A 26,516-nucleotide genomic window follows, 5' to 3' on the forward strand; every position below is an offset into this window, starting at 1 on the left:
GACGGAATGGATACGAAGCTATTTGGTGGGTCAACTTCTGCTGGCAGAAGTGCAACCAAAAGGAGTTTCCACACCAAAGTTTTTGTGGGTGACTGGCACTCTGAAGCAGAGCGCCGGTCACTCACAAACAGACGTGTGCAGGGAAAGGATCAGGTCCTGTGCTGACTGCCCTGCGCCCAGATGGGACTTGCAGCATCAGCCTGGAAGACAGAACTGGCCATGGTGGCTCTAAACTTGCAAAGAAGGTAAGGAAAGAGCTTTGGGGTTGCACATCCCTGGTTACATTCTTGTGGAGCGAGATTGCTCCTGTAACCTTCTCCAGTGGTCGCAACGCCTTTAAAAAAAGGTCAACACGAAAAAGGCAAATCTGTATACCTACATTGCAAGTACATTATCCTGAAGCCAGTAAACGGCTCCATCTTTTGCACTTCGCCCTTTTCAGTACCTTGAGACCTTGTAAGTGACCTGCAGGAGCACTCCAATGTTATAAAAATGCAACCAGGGAAGTTACGTAAGTGGCAAATGTCACCCAAATCTCCTATGGGTGCCATGCTTGCAGAGCCATATGGACAGGTGCAGAATCAGAAGGAAACCCGCTGCAGCCCTGGCACCCACCAGGATTAGCAGAGAAAGGTCTGGAGAACAATGACAGGGGAAGAGAAAGGGCTTAATGGTCCTGCTGTAGACACCTGTTAAGGTTCATGCCTCATATGCTTCTCTCTTTCTCAAGAGACACTGCAGCAATGCTTTGAAATTCCCCCTGAAAGGTATTTATCAAGAGGAAACATACTGCCTTTGCATGTGCAACTGCTCCTTCAAGAAGCACCTGGGAGACCCATGAGCATAGCTCCAGAGCCCCATCCATGCATGGCACTCCCATTGCTGGTGCAGTTAAGTACCCTTACGCGCCTGCAAAACTTTTCTTCGCTTCCGCAGCCAAGCAGCGGCTAAAGGTCTGACTGCAAATATGCGGGTCTGACTTGCTCCAACGATGCCAGACTGCTGGTTTTATTTTATTTTTTACTTTTACAGTAAGAAGCATTGTACTGCAATCATAGCATACCCAGCACTGATAATTTGTTTGGCTAGCAGAGGGGCAGAACTGGCACCAGATATAGAAGTTTATACTGTAACTAGAGTTACTTGCACGCTCTAACAGCCGCTTTTCCAAATAGTCGCTTTTGGCACTAAGAGACTCTGAGCTGAATATACCTCTGGCTGGTTAGGAATGCAATATGAGCCAAGTCGTTGCGTACAGTTAAGGGGGTTGGGGCCACAGGATCACAACCTCCCTGCTGCCCGCAAAACCCGGAGGCGAGGCGAGGGAACCCGGCGGCATGATCCTGCGGCCCAACACACTTAACCACGCGGCTAAGACTCAGGAAAACTGTCAGCTCTGCACTGGCCCACTGTGGCAAGGCTTTTACACAGTGAATTAAGCACAGACCTTTTGAAGCATCACTGGGAAAGACAGTGAGAGATGGAGCGCTATGTGTTTTGCTTCGACAACAGAAAATCCAAGACTTATTGCAAAGTCGGTTCAGCCGATCGCTGGGTGGGCTGGCTTTCGGTCTCTGCTCTCCAACTGCTCTCTTGCTTCTTTGAACCAGCTAGTCAAGCTTTTACAAAATATTATTTAGGTACCCTCTGTATAAAAAAATAAAGCCGGTCATATTCCCTCCCCGCTCCTCTTTTAAGGAAAAAGCAAACAAACCTGTATTTTCTTTTATATAAAAAATAATTCAGTCTGGGGTTTTTTGTTTTGTTTTAAAGTGGGGGCGGGGGGAGAGGGAGGGAAGCCCAGTTTCCAGTCTGATAATGGGAAGAAGCGAATACAGACATGCAACGGAAGACAGCACACTGGAACAGAAGCCCACAGAGCTCGACCTGAGACAATGGCTTACTTTTTCTTGTCCTTGTCTTTCTTGGTTTGTTGAGAGCCAGCCTGCTGCCCTTGTGACTGTAGCAGCTGGGCTGCCGCTTTCTTCTTCTGGAAGTTGCCCAGCTCCTCCTCAAGCTCCTTCTTCTTGTCGTCCACTTTCTTCTTCTCTTCCTGGTGAGTCCGCTTTAGGTGGTCAAACTTCTCGTGAAGCTGCCCAACCGGAAAGAAAGAGGGAGGTTGTGGACACAGAGAGAGGCAGAGAGAGAGAGAGAAAAGAAGCGTTAAGTGCTGGAAAAAATTGTAATAGTCCAAACCTGCTGCACAGGCTCAAAGGATGGAAGGGGCTTGAACAAGCAGACTCATGGCCTATGGCCAGAGATCACAGCATCACAGATTGTAGACTTGGAATGGGTCGCCAGGGCCATCTAGCCCAGCCCTGTAGGAATCTTTCACCCCATGTGGGTCCCTAAGATTAAGGGTCTCCTGGTCTACCAACTGAGAGAGGTCTTAGCACCCTCTTCAAGCAGAGAAGGGAACAGGGTGTGTGAAGCATCAGACCCTTGATTGGGAAGCAGTGTGAAGACTGTGGATTGATCCGCTCTGACATAAACACCAGGTGTTGGGCTGTGGTTGAGTAGTAGTTGTTAAGTTGTGGGTGAACATATCAGACAACACTGCGATTCTTCAAACAGCTCTTGTTTATTCACAGGCCAGAACAGAACAGAACTGAAGGGTTCAGTCAGCCTGCTTATATAGAGCTCCACTACAACGCAACTGTAACCATTTTCTGTAACTATCCAATCACTGAACATCACTTCCAATCCCCTATTTGCATATGTGGACCTGACTGAAAACTATCTACAGTATCCCCCTGCTGGCCCAGGGTGAGAACTTCAGTACATAACAGTAGTGGTGCCTTCTACCTGATGAACGTTAAACTCCAGACTGGGAACAGCCCTTTTCTATCTCCCTCTCTAGCCCCACAAATGACCTAGGTGACTCTGGTCAGGATTGACTATGTGCCCCTCCAGAAATCTTATTATTATTATTGTGCATTCACAAAAACACTGGAGGGGGTTCTATGTGATCCCACTTTCAATAGGGTTCTTCATGCCTGCAACATTTTCAGGGTTGACATACTGCTTTTCTTCCAGTTGGCGCATGCCCCATAGCTTCCTTCAGAAGCATGCAGGACAGAAGTTCTGTAATTTTTTAATACCACAAATGTCCTGGTTTTTCTTTTTATGTTCTGCATTTCATTTGGGGCTTTATTTTTTGTCCTGTTTCTGCTGCACTACGCAGCACAAGAATCCAGTAACATGGTAACTCTTGAGAAGCATTGCGGAACAACTAATATAGGCTAAGTTTTAATTTATATATTTTTTAACTGTTGCTATATCTGTATTGTCCCTGCTATACCTAATTGCAATTTCAAATGTATCCCTATGGTGTTCTATGACTTCCTTGATACTGTATGTGGGCTGGAACTGGTCTGTGACCGAAATAATAAAATCCATTCATTCAACTAATATAGTGGCAGGATGTCCAGCATAAATCCACCACAAATGCGCTATTACTGCAACAATGACTTGTTGCTGAATGCACCCACCCACACACACAAAAACACCAGTCTGGAGGAACCCTATACATGATCTAGCCCCAAATAACAATGGTTTGTGTTTTCTGCTTCACACAAGTGCTCCCATATGGACCCCCTGATGATTTCAAGCTGAATCATTCAGAGTTGGGGGTGGGTGGGGATCCTGTATTAAGAGTGAGGGGAGGAGTCCACTTACATCCTTTTCTGCTTCTTTCAACTCGGCTTCTTTTTCCTTTACCCGCATGACGAACATTTGCCTCATTTCCTCCTCCTTTTTCTGGAGCTCACCCAGGAACTCATTCCTCTTGGCTTCATAGGTCTCTTGCAGACTTGTTATGGAAGCACCCCGTTAAAAAAGAGAGAGGACGTGGTGGTCGTGGGCAGATAGAAAGAAAGCCAAACCTCATTAGTATCACGGATGAGTAACATCGAAGGAAGAACAAAATCAATCAGTCAATCAATCAATCAATCAATCAATCAGCAGCTCCTGGTAAATCAGGTAAGGTTGCACATGAGCCTGTAACCTACCTTGCAGGGTTATTGAGAGGATTAAAGGTGGTGTGAGCATGGGAGGTCGCTTTTACACCAAACCCTCCCATGAGTCCATCTAATGCGTTATTGGAAGAAGCAACTCCCCAGGGCTGTGTGAGTGAGTGTGTGTGTGTGTGTGTGTGTGTGTGTGTGTGTATGTCTTCCCAGGCCCATTTGCAGAGATCTGGGAGATACAATTGGCGATTGAACTTGGAACACACACAGAACCAGGTGGAGGGCCTTCTCGGCAGTGGCACCCTCCCATCAGATGTCCAGTATAACCAACTATATGGTTTTCAGAAGACATCTGAAGGCAGCAATGTACAGTGGTACCTCTAGTTACGGATTTAATTTGTTTCGGGGTGCCGTGCGCACCCCAAAAAATCTGTAACTAGAGGCGCCGTTTCTGCACACACGCGTGGGGCGATAAGAGTGCTTTTGCGCACATGTGAGCGGTGAAACCCGGAAGTATACACTTCCGGGTTTGCCGCAGCCATAACCCGAAGATTCTATAACCTGGAGGTTACGCAACACGAGGTACCACTGTATAGGGAAGTTTTCAATGTTTAATGTTTTATTGTTTTATATATATATATATTGCCAGAAGCTGCCCAGAGTGGCTGGGGCAACCCAGTCAGATGGGTGGCATATAAATAATAAAATTATAATGTACCAACCCTCCCCCCTCCACAAAAAAACAAGCCTTGCCACCTTATACGCAGTTCAGAGCTCTTTGAAGGAAGGACCAGGACAAAAATGGGATACACTGAATAAATAACTGTTCATCCCAACAATATTTACTTTCAGCCAGGATTTTTCTGGCGTGGGAACATCAAGACTTCTTCAGCTGAAAAGTGTTTTTGAAAAGAAGCACAAAACTGGATGAAAAGCAAGGAAGGCCTGAGTAACTTCTATATTACTACTACTACTACTACTACTACTACTATTACTATTACTATTACTACTACAGTCCTAAAAGCCTGAGTGAATTAAAAAATATCTTGGCCTAGTGCCTAAAAACCAACATTGATGGTGCCAGGCATGTTTTCCTGAGGAAAGCATTCCACAAACAATGGGGGCCACTACTGAAAAGTCCACTCTCTGCACCTCCCTTGGATGAAGCACCATTACCAATGCTTCTTCTGTGTGGTGCAAAACACTTCTTCCCTTCTCTTGCTTCACCCTCAGCAGAGCAAAACACGGCACTCATGCTGTGCTGTGCGCAGAACCTGCCTCAGCTTCCCCCTTTCTTAGAACTACACCAAAGCATCACTTGCCAAGGAGCTTGATGAAGGTTGCCTGATAACAGGGAAGCATCTAGTTCCTCTCGCCCCTTATGCACTGGGTCCTTCGTGAAGTAAACGGTTTGTCACCACTTTTTTATCCAGCTTAGTTTCAAGAGTTCCTGGAATGCTTTCTGCTCCCTATCAGGAAGCAAGGCTGGCTTGCTGAAGAGTCCAGGCTGCTTTGAAAAGATTAAAAGTGCCTGCACTTCACATCTATTCTCTGACTTGCGCTAGGAGACAAGAAGAAAGTACCCTTATCTGTGGTCCTCTATCTCCTCTCTTTCTCCACTTCCTCTTTGCTATCTGAACTTGAAAATAAATAAATTGCTACTTTTGGCTCTGTCCTACCCCTGCAATTTTCTCATTGCAACCGCCAAGCGGAAGTCATTTTGGATCCATTTGGCCAGAGGTTTTCAACCTTTTTGAGTCCACGGCTCCCTTGACCAACTACATTCTTTCTGCAGCATCCCTGTGGGGCTCAAGAGCCCAGTTATGTCACCCCTTGCTTTCCCACAGAGCTGGCAATCTCTCACCCTTTTAAAAACACCCTCTCTGGTGGAGGATTCCCTCAGCCTCTTCTCCCCTCTCTTTGGGAGTCTTCTGGGCAGCTGCTGCTGCCACCCCAGTCTCTGAGCTGCCCCCCCCCCGCCCCAAAGTGAGGTTTGCCCCACAGGGACCTGGGAAGAGGATGCCCCCAGCCTTAGTGGCCCAACAGACTGGCCAAAGATGAACATAAGTCTAGCACCACAGAGGCCCGGGACTTGTCTGTCCATTCCGAACAGCAAGGTCTGGTGGACTGGCTGGCTGGGCTCCCTTGCCTGCTCACTTACTCACTCGAGGCCACCTCAGCTCCTGGAAACCAGCACCCCCTGGCCAGCCCCAGAGGCATCATTCGCCTGCAGCGCTTATAGCCACGGCTGCTGCAACAAACAGCTGTGCAAGCCTTCGGGAGGCAGAGACACAGGAGGGCATCAGAGGAGGGAGCGAGGGAAGGAAAGAAGGAGATATGCCAGTGCTGCCCACGGCACCCTGACCATCATTCAAGGCACCCCAGGGTGCCATGGCACCCTGGTTACAAAACCACAACATTTGGCTATTGCTGCCATTAACAAGATAGCATCTACAGGTCTTGCCAACATTTTCAGGCCCGTGGGCACATTTGGATTTTTGAGGGAGTGGTGTAGGTGATAACTTCTCTGGCCTTGTCTCTCTCCTCCTCCCCCCCAGACCAGATCATCCCCCTGCCCCATAAAAGAATGAAAGAAATAAAGTGTGCTTCACTTTTCCAAGGGATCTGGGCAAGAGTCAGATCCAGCAGAACTAATCTGAGCCATGAAATGCAAACACAGTCATACCTCGGGTTACAGCCGCTTCAGGTTGCGTTTTTTTGGGTTACAGACCGCCGAAACCTGGAAGTACCGGAACGGGTTACTTCCGGGTTTTGGCGGTCGCGCATGCGCAGAAGCACTAAATCACACTTTGCGCATGCGCAGAAGCACCGAATCGCAACTCACATGTGCACAGACGTGGATTGCGAACGCTGCAGGTTGCGAACGTGCATCTCGCATGGATCACGTTCGCAACCCGAGCGTCCACTGTAGAACAGAACGAGGAAGAGAGGAACAGCTTCACTAACTTCTCCTTCATGTCTATGTATTTTCAAGGGATACAAAGGTAAACACACTTAAGAAGGCTTTGGAGTTATCAATGTATCCGCAGGCGCCATGTTGGAGACTGCTGAGCTATAGTGTTGGATTTTGCAACACGAAGACCTGGATTAAAATCCCTTCTTAGCCGTGATGCTGACAGTGAGTCATAAGAACCTACAAAGCGCTTGATAGATCAGGTCAGTTGTTCATCTACTCCAGCATCCTGTTTCCACAGCACACACATATACTGTCGTACCTCGGTTTCCAAACATAATTCTTTCTAGAAGATTGCTCTGAGTTCCGAAACGTTTGAAAACTGAGGCGCAAAGGGCAGTCTGCAAATTTACTAGGGAAAATTGAGAAAAATAATATATACACTCAGCAGAAGCCGTTTGACTTCTGAGGCAGGTTCGAAAATGGAAGTATTTACTTCCGGGTTTACGGCGTTCGAAAACCGAAATGTTCGTCAACGGAAACGTTTGAAAACCGAGGTACACACAATTATAGCTACACACCCATCTCTAGCTCTCTGTGCCAGCAAATGAATCCAATTACCATTCCCAGGAAACAGTGTGGATGCTTCTTCCCCCAATTAAATAACATAACCGTGTTCATATACTATTTCTGTATGAAACTGATTTAAGATGCAGACTGATGCAGTAGCAGATAAGCTGGAAGCAGAATCTGGATCCAGACCAGGCAAAAGCTTGGCAGGCTGTGAGGAGAACCTGCTTAGCCACATGGACGGGGAGGAAAACAGGAGAAGGTAGGTGGGGAACGAAAACCCGACATCATCTGCCAGTCGCTAGCGTACAACTCTGGCAGAGGGAGCCAAGCCTGCAGAAACCATCATGTTAGGGGGAAAACAGTGAACTGGGTGGGTAGATGAGACCCAACACTTTGCTCCTACGCTTGCGTAATTGAACAGAACGCTTCTTGTTGCTCAGAGATAAACCAGGGCTGATTTATAAATCTGAACTATTTTATACACTGACAAAAGAGATACCGGCTCAAATAGCCACTCATCCTGTCGCCCAGCAAAGAGTAAGGATTACCCATAAAGGAAAGGGAAGTTTTTGACAATTATAGGAGTCTGTTCTCTCTTTTAGGCCACGGATGGATTACCAAGGAATGTGTTTACAGGCAAACTAGCCACCTGGTAAGTTCTGTAGACTTCTTCGCCATGCTGACATGCACACATATCACTAATAAAATATATCCAGGGCTTTATGCATACCATGCATCTATGGGGATTGCCAAGCAAGCGTAGAATTTGACCTTTGGTACAGAGTCCACCATCTTGCACATCTCAGCCATCTTTCCCTTTACGGCCAAGGAGATAAAATTTGAAAGCATATGGGGAGGATTATGATGTGGCCTCATCTCAGAAGCGAAAAGAGGCTGGGAACCATTATCAGGAAGTTGTTAATCATTATTTAATAGCTATAAAGCCAGCCATAGGATAATGTCTTTGGTCTGCATAGCAGATCAGTGGAAGGGCTGGTTCTGTGGGTCGACATAGTTACTATTCAGCCAGCCAATGAGTCCAGCCCCTTCTATTAGGGGCAAATGGGGCATTACCTTCTCAACTTTAGCCTGTCTACAGTTAGCCTCCTTACCTACGACCCGTTCAGGTGGGGTGGGAGAATTGCTTGCCATTTACTCTGGTCTCCTTGCCTTCTGCCACAATGACCATTAGCCGCCACTGTCCCCTTTCCTATGAAAGGAATAACCTGGAACCTGAACGGTTATGACTAACTGCCAGGGAAAAACAGTTTCCCAACTCTCTCTCTCTCTCTCTCACACACACACACACAAACACAAACACACAAAAACACACACCTACAAATCCATAATTATATTGAACCTTGGTGTGGATTTAATTAAGAGCTGCTATGGGAGCCATTCTTGCCTGGAAAGCAGGTATGAACTCATCATCATCGTCACTGAGCTTTTACGCATTCAAAGTGCTTTGTGTGTTTGTTGTGATCCTCGCAACAGCCCTGGAAGGTAGGTCAATACATTATCCCAAAACTGCAGATTGTAACTGGCTTGCCTAAAGGGAAGCTTGGGAACATGGCAATGTTCAAAACAAGCTGTGCCACTATGCCCATCACGTCTGAAATTCTTACAGCAGAATGCCTTGGGCAACTGCTCCAGAAATATACTCCGCTTTGGGCGTTGCAGCTGCCTTACCTGAATGGTTTGCTGTCAGGGTCTGTGTCTTTGAACCCCATCTCTTCCAGCTTGCAGCGGCGATAGAGCTCGTAATGTCGGCTGTGAGTCTGTTCCCTCAAGTCCTCCATGTTCACTCTTATGAGCATTTCACGCAGCTTCACAAAGTCACAGTGGTTTTCATTTTCAACTGCAAAACAAAAGGGCTCCTTTAGCAATCTAAAACTTATCAAGGTTCTCCCATCTTCACCCTCCCCTCGCCCCAATTCCTTTTCTACACACAAAAGCCCTGATTTCCCCCGGGAAGATACTAGTCATCAGACCAGTTCCATCACTCCAAAGGATTTTCCTATGAGCTTAAGGCACTTCACGTGCAATACTTCAGCAATAGTTACAACAACCCTGTAAAGTAGGCCAGCATTCTTTACAGACGGGAAGCTGAGTTGGAGAGCTAATGGCTTGCTCCAGTTAGTTCATGGATGAGTTGAGTTTTCATGAATCTTTATGAACCTTTAATCATTATGCTACAGCTGCTCTGAAAGGCACCAGCTTATATTTCTTTGCAAGAGACACAAGAAACGGCGTGTATACATTAAACAAGCCATAGCTTTCCAAACAGCAGTTGTTCCCAGCTGTCATTTCTGCTCTTCACTTTTATAGTATTGCCGTCTCCCATGTGTCCCAACCAGAAGGCAGTTTCTAAAGTCTCACTCTGAGCCCCCAGTGAATGCTCCCTTTTGCCAGTTGACTGTTACAGCTTATAGAGAAAGGATTCAGCAATGGGCCTCTTCTGGATACCTATCCATGGTTATAAGTTTGCAAACATTTTAGCGTCTGATAATGTGTAGTACAGTAGTACCTCGTGTTACAAACACCTCGGGTTACAAACACTTTGGGTTACAGACTCCGCTAACCCGGAAGTAGTACCTCAGGTTAAGAACTTTGCTTCAGGATGAGAACAGAAATTGCGTAGCAGCAGGAGGCCCCATTAGCTAAAGTGGTACCTCAGGTTAAGAATGGTTTCAGGTTAAGAACGGACCTCCGGAACGAATTAAGTTCGTAACCAGAGGTACCACTGTACAGTGCACCTGTAAAATAGCACAGTGCACAACTTAACCCAGGCAAATGCATGAGTATGGATTTGAACTCGGGCCTTCAAAGTCAGAAACTCTAGCCAGATACCCAGTGCAAGAACTCCAGCAGGTCCAGAAACTGCAATCTCCAGACCAAGCACAAGGGCAGCCCCATAGAAAATGCACTGCAGTAATCTAAATCCTGAAGTTACCGGTGTCTAAAATACTGTAGTTAAAACTCTCCCAGTCCAGGAACATATCAGGTGCAGCTGGTAAAAGATGCTTCTGTGGAAAAAGAAGGTTTCTGCATCTGACACAGCTTTTGGGGTCCCAGCTACCATCTTAATATGCTCTTCACATTCTCTCTCTCTCTCTCTCTTTTGCTGTTGCTCAAAGAAATTAGGTTTTATGGTGCCACCTTGCATTTCACTAAACCGAAGCTGAGCAAGCAGATCTGCCACCCGACCCCACCTCTGCAGCCGACATACCTTGCACGACTCCCCATGGGTATTGCCTGGCCTTGGCCATCTTATTGCCAATTTTCACTTCTTCGGTGCTGCCAACCACAGCAAACGGGAGGTGGACCTGCAAGGCAAGAGGCAGAGGAAGACCATGGGAGTCTTCAGTTGCTTTGCCAGACATATTTTCCTTAAATGAAAAAAAAAAAAAAAGCGAAGTAAAAGCAGTGAGTGGGAAGAAAACACTTCAATAGACAACTGTGCTGGCTTTCACCGATTTAGAAGTTGTCCAAGTGTTTCTGGAACACAGCCTAACGTTTTGAAGAACGGGGTTGGTGGGAATCAAGGACAGCAAAGCGGCAGATCAAAACAGTCTCCTAATATCTGAGTGGTATTATAGGCCAAGTGAGCTGGTTTCTTCTTCTTCTTTGGTGGCCTGGTTCCCTTTTACTTGTTTGTGTGTTTAGAATAAGGTTACCAGATTTTTTCCAATGAATCTGGGACATTTTTCAACTTCAATGGATTTTGTATGGGGACTGATTTGTAAATCCAGGGACTGTCCCCGGGAAACAGGGACATCTGGTAACCTTAGTTTAGAATTGCATATTGGTGGGAGATTTTCTGTTGTCTGCTTGTTTTGCTCTTAGGTTTGTTGAGACCAAATGTATAGGGGTATATGCTCCCAAGTTTTTAGTGTTTCTTTGCCAGTTTTCATTTGATTATAGAAGATCTTAATAAACAGTCTTAACACATGCACACCCAAAGAAACACTTCCTTCCCTAGGAATTAAACACAACCTTAGCATTTTCATTGGGCAGTATTTAGATACAGTTCATCATCATCATCATCACCATCATCATAAATTATTATTTGTATCCCGCCCATCTGGCTGGGTCTCCCCAGCCACTCTGGGCGGCTCCCAACAGAATATTAAAAACACGATAAACACCAAACATTTAAAACTTCCCTAAATAGGGTTGCCTTCAGATGTCTTCTAAAAGTCAGATAGTTGTATATTTCCTTGAAATCTGATGAGAGGGCATTTCACAGGAAGCCACTACTGAGAAGGCCCTCTGCCTGGTTCCCTGTAGCTTTGCTTCTCACAGTGAGGGAACCGCCAGAAGGCCCTCGGAGCTGGACCTCAGTGTCCAGGCTGAACAATGGGGGTGGAGATGCTTCTTCAGGTATACTGGACAGAGGCTGTTTAGGGCTTTAAAGGTCAGCACCAACACTTTGAATTGTGCTCGGAAACGTATGAATCAGTACTCATCAGTATCCCACATGCCTGACATGGAGAGCATTAAGCAACTAGGTGGAGTACTGAAAGCATGTCCCTAATCACTGGGAACCTTACTCAGCCTCTCCTCTCACTTCTGAGGTTTAGTTGGCTGTATGGGCAACACTTTCATGTACATCACTGCTCGCTTTTTAAAAACGGAAGCAGGGATTCTCAGGACGTTGAATCTTGGGACCACTTTCTTCTGTGGTCCTGCAGAATTCTAGCCACGTACATAGTCTTCCTAGAGAAGAGTGCACCCCTTGGGTCCATCAAACTCAGTGCTGCCCACACTGACTGGCAGCAGCTCTCCAAGGTTTCAGAATGAGAGTCCTTCCCAGCCCCACCTGGAGAGGCCAGGGGATTGAACCTAGAACCTTCTGCATGCAGAACAGATGCCCCACCACTGAGTTAAGAACCTCGCCTGAACTTCACATCAGCACATGCAGTTCGACCCATAAATCACTCCTTAAACCTGATGCACGTATGATAAATATTGCCAAAGAGCAGGCGGGTCTGACTTTGGATGAGAGTCACATGCAAGCAGTGTGAGTAAGGCAGAGGGGTCAATCATATCTCATACCTGCCTTCCCCCACCCCCCAAAAGCAGCAGAAACAACATCTGAAAGGGGCCTGAATGCTTATACCTTCAAATTAGGATTGATGGAATGTTTTTATTGTCAGTATCAGCTGGCATTATTTCCCCCCTTTCTTTCTTTCTTTTCTTTTTTAATTTTTTTAAATTTTATTAGTATTTTCCACACAACAACATGAAAAATATCGAAAAATAACAATACACAAAACCCAACATACAAAAAAACCAAATCCATATCTTACAAGTTAATAATATAAACACTAAAAAGAAAAACAAACATTGACTTCCACCAATCCCACAACACCTCCTTTACCTCTCATTATGTCTTCCTGTTTTCCTGTTTCCTTTATCATCTCTATACTAGCATCTAGATATAAATCCCTCTTTCTTATCCTTTCACTTCACAAGGTTATTCCAGACTCAGCCAGATTTCTGTCCTCGAACCTTGACTTTTAAGGTATTCATTTAGACACTCCCATTCCTTTTTCACTTCACTTTTTGGTTTCTGTCTTATTATATCTGCCAATTTGGCTAATTCTAAACATTCTGAAAGCTTACATAACCATTCTCCCCTAGTGGGTAACTGATTCCCTTTCCAGTACTTAGCCACCCTTTCTTTCTTTTCATTGTATTTGCAAATATATTTTTTTATTTACTTTGTTTTTAAAAAATGGATGGGGCCTGAGGATGCACAGCACCTCCCAAAACACACAGTAGCTGGATGATGTACTTTCCTTCTTGGGGGAGGGGGTTGCAAGACAAACAGATATGACAGCAATAAATGGGCTGACGGAATCGTAAATTGACCGGGGAAAGGAGTAGTCAGGGGAGAGCATTGTGACTCAGGCATTCCCTGTCTGCTTCCTCCTCGTTCTGTTTAGATGCACTTGTGCAGTTTACATACTGATGGTCCATAGCACAAGCTGGCGCTGACACTTCCTAGGGAGTGGGGAGCAGGGTGAATGGAAGGAAGTCGAGATTCTCCCCACCCCATTTTATTAGCTTTCACTAAAGGAGGAAGGAAAAGGGGACTTTAAAAAGGAAGCCTGGCTCTAGTCCAAGACGCCTAAACTAGCCAGCCAGCCAAGGCAGCCTGTGGAAGGAGGATGCGTAGATGCTTGTTTCAAAAGGGTCAGCAGTAGTTATTGGAGGCAAAGCAGCAGCAAGTGAGGATACTATAAAGCAGCGAACATAGCAGTGATTAAAGAGTGGTTCTCGACAGATATAATTACAGTAGAAGAAGAAGCTACGATAAAAAGAATTTTAAAAGTGTGTTGTGATACAAAAATATCTGGGAGAATATTTCAGGGAAATGTACGTTCTCCCTATGCACCATTAAAAGTTTAGCGTGGAATTAATAATCACCACTAATGGCACAGTTTGATAACAAATATTTGAAGCCTGGTTCAGGATGCAACAAAATCACTCAGTGCAGGCACGTCCAAAGTCCATTTGGGGGGCCTAATCCGACCCCATGGCCAGTTTTATCCAGCCCCTGTGGCAGTTAATGTATTGGTGTCTAATCCAAAAAAACAAGTTCACTCCTAAAAATAAGCTCAACAACCTTGGGGGGAAATCGTAAAAAAAAGGTCGGCCCTCACGCATGTTCACGTCATCCAATCTGGCCCTCCTTGAAAAAAGTTTGGGCACCCCTGACTTAGTGGAAATGGGAGAAGCATGCATACACTTACATTCCTACCAATCAAGGTGGGGGACAGACACCAGTGTTCTTCTCCATCTCAATGGTAAAACAGACTAAGAACATAAGAAGAGTTCTTCCAGCCTAGCACCCTGTTCCCAGTATACCTGAAGGAGCGTCTCCACCCCCATCATTCTTTCCAGACACTGAGGTCCAGCGCCGAGGGCCTTCTGGCAGTTTCCTCATTGCGAGAAGCAAAGCTACAGGGAACCAGGCAGAGGGCCTTCTCGGTGGTGGCGCCTGCCCTGTGGAAGGCCCTCCCATGAGATGTCAAAGAGATAAACAACTACCCAACATTTAGAAGACATCTGAAGGCAGCCCTGTTCAGGGAAGTTTTTAATGTGTGACGTTTTAATGTATTTTTAATCTTTGTTGGAAGCTGCCCAGAGTGGCTGGGGAGACCTAGCCAGATGGGCAGGGTACAAATAAATAATTATTATTATTATTATTATTATTATTATTATTATTATTATTGCAGTAGCCAACCAGATGCCTATAGGAAGCCTACAAGCAAAACCTCCATGCAATAGCATTGTGTGGTTGGGCACAATCCATTTATACTTGTTTTCAAAGTGACATCGCCTTAACTGGGGGTTTTTTTACAGACAAAATTGTTTTACTGATGTTTTTATTGTTGACTCTCTTCCGAGATATTTCACAGGAAGCACTTCATGAATGAATTGATGTATTGACTGGACAAGCAACCGCTGAATTGTATCTCTGACTCGAGAGGAAGGTGAGCCACAGAAAACAGGATTGTGTCCCCTCATGCGATTGGAAGGGTCCAACCATCGTCTGGCTTCTAAACTGCGGCTGGAGAAAACATGGTTTGGGGTGATGTCTGAACTGAAATCATTCTTTCAGATACGTAAAGCTGAAGTTTGTGTGTCCTTTGCTCAGCAGTTTGTTTTGCTGGAGGACCCCTTTGGAGAAGAGGATGTGGGATGGAAGAACACAGCCTTTCCAATGAGCCATCCCACATTGCATGGCCTGCTATCATGTCCCAGTGTTATATAATAATAATAATAATAATAATAATAATAATAATAATAATAATTTATTATTTATACCCCACCCATCTGGCTGGGCTTCCCCAGCCACTCTGGGCAGCTTCCAACAAAATATTAAAATACCGTAATATATCAAACATTAAAAGCTTCCCTAAACAGGGCTGCCTTCAGATGTCTTCTAAAAGTCTGGTAGTTGTTGTTCTCGTTGACATCTGGTGGGAGGGCATTCCACAGGGCGGGTGCCACCACCGAGAAGGCCCTCTGCCTGGTTCCCTGTAACTTGGCTTCTCGCAGCGAGGGAACCGCCAGAAGGCCCTCGGCGCTGGATCTCAGTGTCCGGGCAGAATGATGGGGGTGGAGACGCTCCTTCAGATATACTGGACCGAGGCCATTTAGGGCTTTAAAGGTCAGCACCAACACTCTGAATTGTGCTTGGAAAAGGACTGTTTTACTGCTCATCCACCCACCCTACCCACTTCTGTCTCTGGAGTCAGAAGGGTAGAAAGCGCAAAGCATTTGGCCTATGCACCACTACTTACTGAGCACTTTTGCATATGGTCAACTCTTCACTGAGCTTTGCATTAAGACAGACAAGACACACGGCCCCCTGGCCTGGCCAGAACAGCGCACTTCATTTCCTCCTGCATTTCCTAAGCTCCAAACCAAAAAACCTCAAAACCACACTGGAGCTCTTGGAATCTGCCAGTAAACAGCAGCTGAGCTTGTGCCGAAAAAAGACGCGCCTAGCCCAGCCCGCTTAGCCATAAAAGATGCACTTGGGATTCTTCCCCGTCCAGGATATTGTGTGTTTAGAAACGAGAGCCAAAGCCAAGAGGAAGCTGGGTCTGTTTTCGGTCTCTCGGGACTCGTCCAGGTGGTGTTTTCATTACGCCGTGTGCAATTCTGAAGGGCTGGCTTGCATTTTGGGGGAAGGCCAGGGGCCATGCCCAGTCTGGGGCGGGAGAAGAACCAAGAACTGGGCAGATGGGTGGAGAAAGGCTCTCACTTACATGCTGTGCAGGACAGCTGCCGCTTGGACATTTCTGTGGCTGAAATAACTGTCTCTCCTCCCTGCTCCCTGTCGCCTTTTCCCAAGCACCCACACTGGGGCAGCTTCTACTCCACGCTGCGGCTATGGCCAAGCAGCACTGCCCTGGGGCAGCCTCCGGTCCCACCTACATCTCCTCACGCATTCGAGCTCTTCTGTCTCTCTCACCATCAGTATAGCCGAAGAGCCAGGAAAAGAAGTGTTCCCCATTTACTTGCATTGCAATGGCAAAATGAGGAGTCTAACTCATGGAGGAGAAGGCTCTCCGTAGCTACTAGCCACAATGGTTCTGCTCCACCTACATTGTCAGAGGCAGTGTGCCTCTGCGTACCAGTTGCTGGGAGCCACCAATGTTACACTCAAGTCCTGCTTGTGGGCATCCCAGAAACATCTGGTGTGGGATATTTAAAATGCAGTCAAACCAACAATTCCTGTTTTGCTAGACAGGTCCAGCGCCAAGGGCCTTCTGGCGGATCCCTCACTGCGAGAAACCAAGTTACAGGGAACCAGGCAGAGGGCCTTCTCGGTAGTGGCACCCGCCCTGTAGAACACCCTCCCATCAGATGTCAAAGAGAAAAACAACTACCAGACTTTTAGAAGACATCTGAAGGCAGCCCTGTTTAGGGAAGCTTTTAATGTTTAACAGACCACTGTATTTTAACACTTTATTGGAAGCCGCCCAGAGTGGCTGGGGAAACCCAGCCAGATGGGTGGGGTATAAATAATAAATTATTATTATTATTATTATTATTATTATTATAGTTCTACTTTGGTTCTTGAACGTCTCCGCTGACTAACGAATGCCGAAAACCCGGAAATAAATGCTTTCATTTTCAAACTCTGTATAAGGCAACTTCCTATATTCCCATGTCTTACAAGAGCAGGGATGGAGGACGCAAGGAAAACAAGGCTTACACTCATTGTGGCATTAATCTCAGCCACTGTCTCTTCGTCTGTCGGGAACTGATAGATCTGGACTCCGTTGCTGACCAGCTCGCTCATGATTTTGCTCTTGAATTTATGCAGCTCGTTTTTCGCAATGGTGTCAGCTTTGGCGATTATGGGGATGATGTTCACCTGCAATGCAAACAGAGAGCAATCAGTCATACTGCGCCGGTGGCTGGTGATGCGAGGACTCTCCAATGGCAAGCAGGAGGAGAAGAATGGCAGCAAATCAAAATGATGCCCAACCCTTTTGTACGAAACCAAACTCATACACAGTTTTCCTTTTTCTTTTGCCTGGACAATATTAACCCTTATTATGTGCTGGACCATAAAGAAGGCTGATCACCGAAGAATTGATGCTTTTGAATTATGGTGCTGGAGGAGACTCCTGAGAGTCCCATGGACTGCAAGAAGATCAAACCTATCCATTCTGGAGGAAATCAGCCCTGAGTGCTCACTGGAAGGACAGATCGTGAAGCTGAGGCTCCAATACTTTGGCCACCTCATGAGAAGAGAAGACTCCCTGATGTTTTGACCTTGATGTTGGGAAAGATGGAGGGCACAAGGGGAAGGGGGTGACAGAGGACGAGATGGTTGGACAGTGTTCTCGAAGCTACCAGCATGAGTTTGACCAAGCTGTGGGTGGCAGTGGAAGACAGGAGTGCCTGGCGTGCTCTGGTCCATGGGATCATGAAGAGTCGGACATGACTAAACGACTAAACAACAACAACATGTGCTGGAATATCTCCCACTATAACTGACTGAATATGAAAGCAAGTCCAGCTCCACTGAGTTAGAACAGAGAAGCTCCCAGCACAGAGAGGCCCCTTGCACTTGAACCCTGAGCTCTGATTATTTGACAAGGAAGAGCTGCAGCTGCTTCCTGCCAGTTATGGCAGGGGTGTGGAACTGGCAGGCCAAATCCTTAATTCCCCACACCTTGCAGACCAGGTTTGGCAGATACCTTTCAGTCCTCTGACGCCAGGCAAGCTAGCCCTTTGGAAGCCCATTTGCAGGGGCTGTTTAGATTCCATCCCTGGAAATGAACAGAGCAGGGCTCACTGACAGCAAGACCCCTCAGCTGCACAAGGGAGTCCCCTATATGGGGAACTCCTCAGTGCAAGTGTGATAGGAATTTTGAGGTCTTAGATATAAATTAAATGTTCATAAATATACCAACCAAGCACGTACATAGATCAGCACAGAAAGACCGACCTGAAACCATTTCTGATTCCCAAACTGACCAAATGTTTTCTCTGCAAGGTCAAAGGAAAATGGAAAGGCCTCCCCATTGTCTTTTCCTTCGCAAATCCTGTCTTAAGGGCACATTTAAGATATGAATAGGGTGTGAGCCTGTGACCTGGCTCAGGAACTAAGTATTTGTCATTACAAAAGACTGTCCAGGCTCCCCAGGCAATCCAATCAAGTGACCATTAAACAGGTAACCTGTCAGAAGAGATAAACAACACACTCAGATTTCTGCTGTCGACCGCCTTTTCTGTGATGTTGGTATGATGTATCTGGGGGGATGGTCTTAGGTTACACCCCTTCTGTGATGTATGTATGATGGATGGAGGGGTAGTCTTGAGCTCCAGGGCAGGGAATTTAAAATGTCTACATAAGGGCAGGCACACCTTGGTTCTGGGTTCCTCCACCCTCCTGCGTGTGGTAAGTGAGGACCCTGTTGCAACAGATCAATAAAGATCAGGCTTATTAGCTGCTTTGCTTCTCAATATTCTCTGGTTGGCCTCTGTTATTTTCTCCTACCAATAGGGAACCTACGTAAGGACTCTATATGGGCTCTTGGATACCCCGTAAGGGAAAAAAGAGCAGATTTTTGTTTACAACACAAGCAATTCCAGGGGGGCTTGCTGTCAACACCAATCAGCTGATCGGCACCATCAGGGAGCCCTGCTTGCAAAGGAACTATCATCCCACAAGGCCAATTGCCACTGCCCTCGATGGTGGCGTTAGCATTTAAACCTGCCCCAAGCTATTCTCTTCACACAGCTATCACCCATAAAAATGCCAGGCTGGCACATCTAACTACGCTTCTTTCATTTCACGTGTACCGTCTATTTTGTTCAATGCAAAGCCAAGCCAAGCTTTCCAGGTGATGGAATTCAGGTTATGAAGTTGTGGTGAATGAAGACCTTATCAAATACCCTTGAATGTGAATTGCAAACCTTTGTGCAGCCCATCTTCTCATTTCCTTCTTTTTCTTTTCTTAATTAGCTACACCGGCAGTGAAACAGATAAGATCCACCAATTTGCATTTCGGAGCAAAGGAGTTGGCCATAAATAGAAGTCACACACAAGTAGCTGTTTCCTCTCTGCTTTCTACAGAGGTGGTGAACAGGAAATGCTGTGTATGTAGTAACGCATTTCCAACAAAAGGAGATAGCGCGATCATGAATTTGAATTCTAAGAGCCTTTGAGTTCCTTGGGTGCTGCTATCTGTGCACACACATGAATATTCTGAATGTGAGCTGGAAAGAAGATAGTTTGGCTGCATATGGAAACCTGTTTGAAATCTGCCAGAGGCTCAGTGGTCTGGTTCTGAGAGAATTTAAGTGAATAAACCTGTGCACACCTCAAGTTCATGCAGTCCCGGTCCACAGACACAACTGCAAGGAGATCAGAAGCTTGCATTTCACTCATTTTTTATTACCTTTATCATTACATCGTAATGATCATTACCATTGTCATTATCACAACAACGGTTTGTTGAAACAATCCTACTTTGGTAAAGCAAAGTTTGAAGTTGGCACACGTCAGTAAGCCACAGTTAAGGCAAACCACAGTTTCTTCTGCATTCAGGCATGATGCTAAAATGAGAACAGCTAAAAATGGAAGAGCAAGGTGCTGGAAGAAGGGAGGGGAAAGTCCAAGGCTTGCACAGGCTCGTTTGCATCACAACAAACCACAGTTTACCATGGCAGTCAAGCAAGACCACTAAACAGCCTTAGGAAATATCACTTGTTTTTCAGATTACTTTCCTATGCATAAAGTGGGAACAATAGTCACAGGGTTGCTGGGAAACAAGAGCAGATCAGGGCTGTGGCTGCAACACCTACTTACTTAGCAGAAAGTCCTACTGGGTCCTATGAGACTTTCTTCTATATAAATACACAGGGTTGTGCAAAAGGTAAAGAATCTTGAGGACTTTCTTTAGTGCTGTGTAAGTGATTCACAATATGCTTCCAGGGCCACAAACTAGGTTTCTCTCTTGCTTTATGAGGTCGATCGTTTGTAAGGGAAAAGAAGGAACCACACATAAGCAACAAGGTTAAGGACTGCTTCGGTGCAATTTCCTTCCATAAAACCAGAGGATTTATGTCAGGGAACTGCCATCGGAAGGAAGGGAAGTGAAAGGGCTCACACAGGTTGGGAGAGACTCAGCAGCTGAAGAGGGAACCAGTAGGGGGAGAGGAGCTGGGCTGAGGGAAAGGGAGCTGGAGGGATGGCTCAGAGACACTTCCAGCGAAAACAGTGGGGAGGTTTCAGGACCTCCTGTAGGGACACCCACTCCTCGCCGGAAACTGTCACGCAGAGAGTCCAGAAGACGTGTTTCCGTTAAGGAGCTTTTATGTTGGAAGCGATTCCGAAAGCAACCACTGTCGGAATCTGCCAGCGACTGACGGAGCCATGTTTAAGGGGCTCCGTTACAGACAGAGGTTTGCAAACTTGACCAAACTCTGAGGGACTAGGATTTTACACACAAGCAGCTCATCGTCCCATCACAGCATTCCGACAGTCTTCGTGAGCAGCTTGTGCAGGAGAAGGCATCATGAGCAACCCAGCCGGAACCGGAGAAGCAGGAGCTGGAGCGGGTCCAAGCCTGGAAGAAAGGTACCGGGTGTTGGAGGTCCAGCTAGCGCTGCAGACGGCGAGGCTTGAGGAGAGGAGGGCTCAGGATGCAGACAAAAAGGGGAAAGACACCCAGCTCGTCAGAAAGGTACCAGGATTGGTGCAGAAGTTTGGGGGGGAGCCCAAAGACTATCATGGCTTTCGGACAGAGATGCAATATGCCCTCAATCTGCAGTTTGATGAATTCCCTGACGAGGAATCAAGAGTGGCTTTCGTGATTGGGCATCTTGAAAAGGGGGCGAGAGACTGGGTTAGACCCCTGATGGCAGCGAATAGTGACGTCCTAAAGGACACGATGAAGTTCTTTCGCGCCATGGATCTGATGTTTTCCAGCGATATTGAACAGGGAGTGGTCCGCAGACAGTTAATGGTTTGCAAACAGGGGAGCCGATCTGTCCGTGAGTACTGGACTGAATTCACCATGTTGATCCATAAATTGGGGTGGGATCTATCGGCGGAACCCATTCAAATGCTTTTTGAAGAAGGGCTTTCTTCGGCTGTGAAAGACGAACTTTCCCGGGCGCCCAGGGCGGAGTCTATGGACCAGCTGACCAAATCAGCGCTGACCATAGGAGCGCGCCAGGAGGCGAGAGCATTGGAGAGGCGGGAAGGGAAGGGGGAACGTTGGAAGGAGTTCCGCATTCCAGACATTCCAGAGCCAACTTTCCCGCCGGCAGAGCCGATGGAAATCGGAACAGCGCGCGCGCGCGCAGTTTCAAAGCCCAGTGAGGGGGGAAAGAAGGAGGGAAAAGGCGCCCGGAAATGCTATCTCTGCCAACAGCCAGGTCACTTTGCCAGAGTCTGCCCCCAGAGGAAGGAATGGCAAGGGATGGTAGGAGCTGTGGAGGGAAGAGAGGAAGAAATACCGAAGCAAGTAAAAGCCAACGCCTGGCTGCCACCGTCGGGGCACAGCAGTCAGGCCAAAGAGCAGTGAAAGTGCCCACGCCAGAACCTCCTAAACCCGCCCTAGTGATAGAAGTGGCGCTAGAGCTGCCAAACGGACACCCTCTAAAGATAAAGGCGCTGTTGGACTCAGGCAGCTCCTGCAATTTCATGAGCAAAGAGTTTGCAGCTGAACACCAGATACAGACGATCCCTTTAAGCAACCCCCTGCAGGTGACCACGATCGATGGCAGGGAGCTGTTGGGAGGAGAAGTCAGCTTGCAGACCGTCCCAATGATAATGAAGGTGGCAAGGCACACCGAACTGATAGCGTTTAATGTGGCCACCTTGGGAGGAGCTCCCATTATATTGGGGATGAGCTGGCTAGCGTTACATGATCCGCTGGTGGGCTGGCATCAGAGAGTGGTTTCTTTTGGTTCAGCACATTGCTTAGAACACTGCAAAGAGGGAAAGGGTTTGGCAGGGGCCCAAGCCACCCTAGCAGGGACTGAAGTAACGGAGAACGTGAAGGTACCACGACAATACGCAGATCTCCGCGACGTCTTCAGCGAAAGGGAAGCTGACCAATTACCCCCGCATAGACCCTTTGACTGTCAAATCAATTTACTCCCTGGGGCACAGCTCCCTGTAGGCAAGCTGTACGCCATGTCAGACAGAGAGATGCAGGAGCTAAGAGAGTTCATTGACAAGAACCTGAAGAGAGGGTTCATCAGAGAGTCCAGGGCGGTGGGGGGCAGCCCAGTGTTTTTTGTGGATAAAAAAAACACGAACAAGCCGAGGCTTGTGTGTGACTTCAGGGCCTTAAATGCAGTGTCAGAACCAGTGGCTTTCCCTATGCCCAGGATTGACGACATTTTGACAAGGGTCAGGAAGGGAAAGATTTTTACTAAACTGGACCTAAGGGGGGCGTACAACCTGATACGAATAAGGAAGGGGGATGAATGGAAAACCACCATGTTCACCCCTTTGGGGGCATTTGAATATTTAGTTATGCCCTTCGGCCTACAAGGAGGCTCCGCGTGCTTTCAATCGTTTATGAACCACGTCCTGGGGCCTTTGCTTTACAAGAATTGTGTGGCCTTCTTAGACGACGTGTTGGTGTATTCTGAGAATGAGGAGCAGCATGTGAGAGACGTCAGAGAAGTGTTGAGCAGGCTGCAAGCCAACCAGCTGTGGGTGAAACTGGAGAAGTGTCAGTTTCATACCAAGGAGGTGGAATTCCTGGGGTATCGCCTGTCAGACAAGGGATTGGCCATGGATCCCGGCAAGGTCCAGGCGGTGCTGGAATGGAAAACACCCAAAACAAGGAAGGATGTGCAGAGGTTCCTAGGATTTGGGAACTTCTATCGTAAGTTCATCCGAAACTTTGCCCACCTGACGGCGCCCATTACGGACTGTCTCAGCAGTAAGAAGAAGTTCGTTTGGACTGAGGAGGCGGAGCGAGCATTTGAGGAACTAAAAAGGGCCTTCGCCTCGGAACAACAACTCCTGCATGTGGATTTACAAAAACCGATGAGAGTGGAAACTGACGCATCAGACAGAGCGATTGGGGCGGTGCTTCTGCAGCCAGGGAAGGAGGAGTCAGAGTGGAGACCGTGTGCCTTTTTTTCGCGAAAGCTGAACAAATCCGAGAGGAACTACACGGTGTATGACCGAGAACTACTAGCCATTCATGAGGCGTTCCGGAGATGGAGGCACCTGCTAATTGGCACACAACATAAGGTGCAAGTGTGCACTGACCACAAGAACCTAGAGTATTGGAGGACGGCACGAGTGCTCAACCAACGGCAAGTGAGATGGGCCCAGGAGTTCTCCAAATTTAACTTTGAGATTTGTTACGTGCCAGGCCCAGAGAACATTAGGGCGGACGCTCTCTCACGCAAACCTGAATATTTGGAGGAGGAGGGAGCACCCGAAGAGAGACATGTCATTCCAGAGGACCGCTGGGTGTGTGGGGCGGCATTGGTGGGACAAAGAGAACTGGTAGAGGAAACAGAGAATGATGAATACGCCCAGAATAAGCTCAGAGGTCTTAGGGGTGAGGGAGAGGAACCAGGGGGTTTCGAGGAAAGAAATGGAGCTTTGTATTACAAAGGGGCACTGTATATCCCTGAAGGAGACTTAAGGGGGAGGGTACTCAAGCAGTTGCACGACAGCCCCACGGCGGGGCATTTTGGACAACACAAAACCATGTGGTTGGTCACCAGGGAATTTTGGTGGCCTAAGGTGAGGGAAGATGTACGGGAGTATGTAAGAGGGTGTGAGCAATGCCAGCGAGCCAAAGGGGAGAGGCGGGCACCGGCGGGGCTATTAGAACCCTTACCAACCCCAGAACGACCTTGGGAGGCAGTGTCGATAGATTTTATGACTGATCTGCCGAAGTCCAAGGGGAAAACAGCCATCATGGTGGTGGTAGACCTACTAACAAAGATGTGCCACTTTGTAGCCTGCTCGCATGCAGTCACGGCGGAAGAGACAGCGAAGTTATTTGTAGAACACATTTTTAGGTTGCACGGGGTGCCATTGAGGGTGGTCTCAGACCGAGGAAAACAATTTACTTCCAGGTTCTGGAGGAAGCTCATGAGCTTACTGCAGGTGGAGGTCAACTTTTCGACTGCCCGGCACCCTGAAACCAACGGGCAGGCGGAAAGAGCAAACGGGGTCCTCCAGCAATACCTGAGGTGTTATGTCAATGACAGAGAGAATGACTGGGTAGAAAAGTTGGCGCTGGCGGAATTTGCCTACAACAATGCCGAGAATGTGTCCACAGGGATGAGCCCCTTCTTGGCTAATTATGGGTGTCATCCCAGGGCTTTCCCAGGGGAAGAAGGGGAGAGATGGGGTGTCCCGGCAGCCGAGCATTTTGTAGAAGAAATGGAAGCAATCCATCGTCAGCTCCAACTCAACTTAGAAAGGGCGAAGGAAGAATACAAGAGGCAGGCAGACAAGAACCGAAGGGAAGGTGAAACCATAAGGGTGGGAGATAGGGTGTGGCTGTCAACCCAAGGGTTGCCGTTCAAAGGAGGTTGTAAGAAATTAAGACCCAGGAGATTGGGTCCCTTTGAGGTCATTCAACAGGTCAACCCAGTGGCTTTCAGGCTCCGGTTACCCAACCACATGAAACTGCACCCAGTATTTCACAGGTCGTTACTGTCACCGTATGAGGGGGGACGAGAAGGGATGGCCACTCGGGGACCGGTCATAGAAGAAAGGGAATGCAGCAGCCATGTGGCAGAAATCCTCGACGCCAGATGGAAGGGGGATCAGGTGGAGTATTTGGTAGCGTGGGAAGGAGAACCGGAGTCAGAAAACACTTGGGTAATGGCAGAAGATATCAATGACGAGGTATTGATAGAAACGTTCCATCAAAGGTTCCCAAGGAAACCTCAGCCTGTGGAGAGGTTCCGGAGGGAATACTTTGGGACCACCGATGAGGAGGAGGAGTTGGAAGGATTCTCGGAATCGGAAGGGGAAGGGGAGATGGACTCTGAGGAGGAGGAGTACTTCGAGACCAGGAACCGCAACAGGTGGAGAGAAGTGTTCGGGACATCGGAAGATGAAGGAAGTTCATTCCGGGGTTTTGCCTCCTCACCGCCCGTAGAGGAGGGGGCGAGAGGGGATGAAGGGGGCCCTGGAGGGGAGGTGGATGTCAGGGAACTGCCATCGGAAGGAAGGGAAGTGAAAGGGCTCACACAGGTTGGGAGAGACTCAGCAGCTGAAGAGGGAACCAGTAGGGGGAGAGGAGCTGGGCTGAGGGAAAGGGAGCTGGAGGGATGGCTCAGAGACACTTCCAGCGAAAACAGTGGGGAGGTTTCAGGACCTCCTGTAGGGACACCCACTCCTCGCCGGAAACTGTCACGCAGAGAGTCCAGAAGACGTGTTTCCGTTAAGGAGCTTTTATGTTGGAAGCGATTCCGAAAGCAACCACTGTCGGAATCTGCCAGCGACTGACGGAGCCATGTTTAAGGGGCTCCGTTACAGACAGAGGTTTGCAAACTTGACCAAACTCTGAGGGACTAGGATTTTACACACAAGCAGCTCATCGTCCCATCACAATTTATTTTTTTAAAAAAAACACAACAACCCTGGTAGAGATGATGTTAATATTGACCCAGAAATCAAGAGCTTTTTAACTACAGACAGTGCTTGACAATCCTCTTATATTATATAAACTCACTTCCTGTGGGTGCCGCTAATCCTTATTTGGAAGAAAAGCAAAAAAACAAACAAAACAAAAACCCAACAAACTTGTGCCAAAATTAAAGGCCTTATTTTCAGCAAATGTCTATTCTGGCAGGGGGTGGAATCAAGAATCATTTTTGAAATTACTTTTTAAAGGAGCATTTCACTTGATTAACTGTAGGTTTTAAGTAAATCTGCCTGAATTTGAATAAGCACAATTTTGGGGGTGAGGGTGGGAAGGAAGCACATTGAGGGTGAAACAACACATTAAGTGGCATCAGCCACAGTTTCAGAATCCTGCCCCTCCATCAAAACGCCACCTCTCGCTCTCAAA

The 26,516-nt window shown here is 47.3% G+C and overlaps 1 protein-coding gene across 5 annotated transcripts in view; it reads right to left on the reverse strand.

The window, feature by feature from the left end:
- SEPTIN11 (septin 11) overlaps positions 1–26,516 on the reverse strand; it is a 101,517-nt gene that overhangs the window by 18,029 nt on the left and 56,972 nt on the right. For 4 of the 5 annotated variants that reach the window (XR_013990468.1, XR_013990469.1, XM_081020961.1 and 1 more), the window contains exons 5-9: positions 17,198–17,359; positions 10,685–10,844; positions 9,145–9,313; positions 3,679–3,811; positions 1,905–2,092 (exon numbers count right to left, since the gene is read on the reverse strand). Coding sequence is in view for 2 of the 5 variants with exons in the window: in XM_081020961.1 (XP_080877087.1) it covers positions 1,905–2,092; positions 3,679–3,811; positions 9,145–9,313; positions 10,685–10,844; positions 17,198–17,359 (812 nt within the window). In the remaining 3 variants the exon portion in view is untranslated. The remainder of the gene's footprint in view (positions 1–1,904; positions 2,093–3,678; positions 3,812–9,144; positions 9,314–10,684; positions 10,845–17,197; positions 17,360–26,516) is intronic. The other variant, XR_013990470.1, reaches the window with a different exon arrangement.

Source organism: Podarcis pityusensis (genome assembly GCF_964106645.2).
Source record: "Podarcis pityusensis genome assembly, chromosome: 9".
In the NCBI taxonomy this organism is placed as follows: Eukaryota; Metazoa; Chordata; class Lepidosauria; order Squamata; family Lacertidae; genus Podarcis; species Podarcis pityusensis.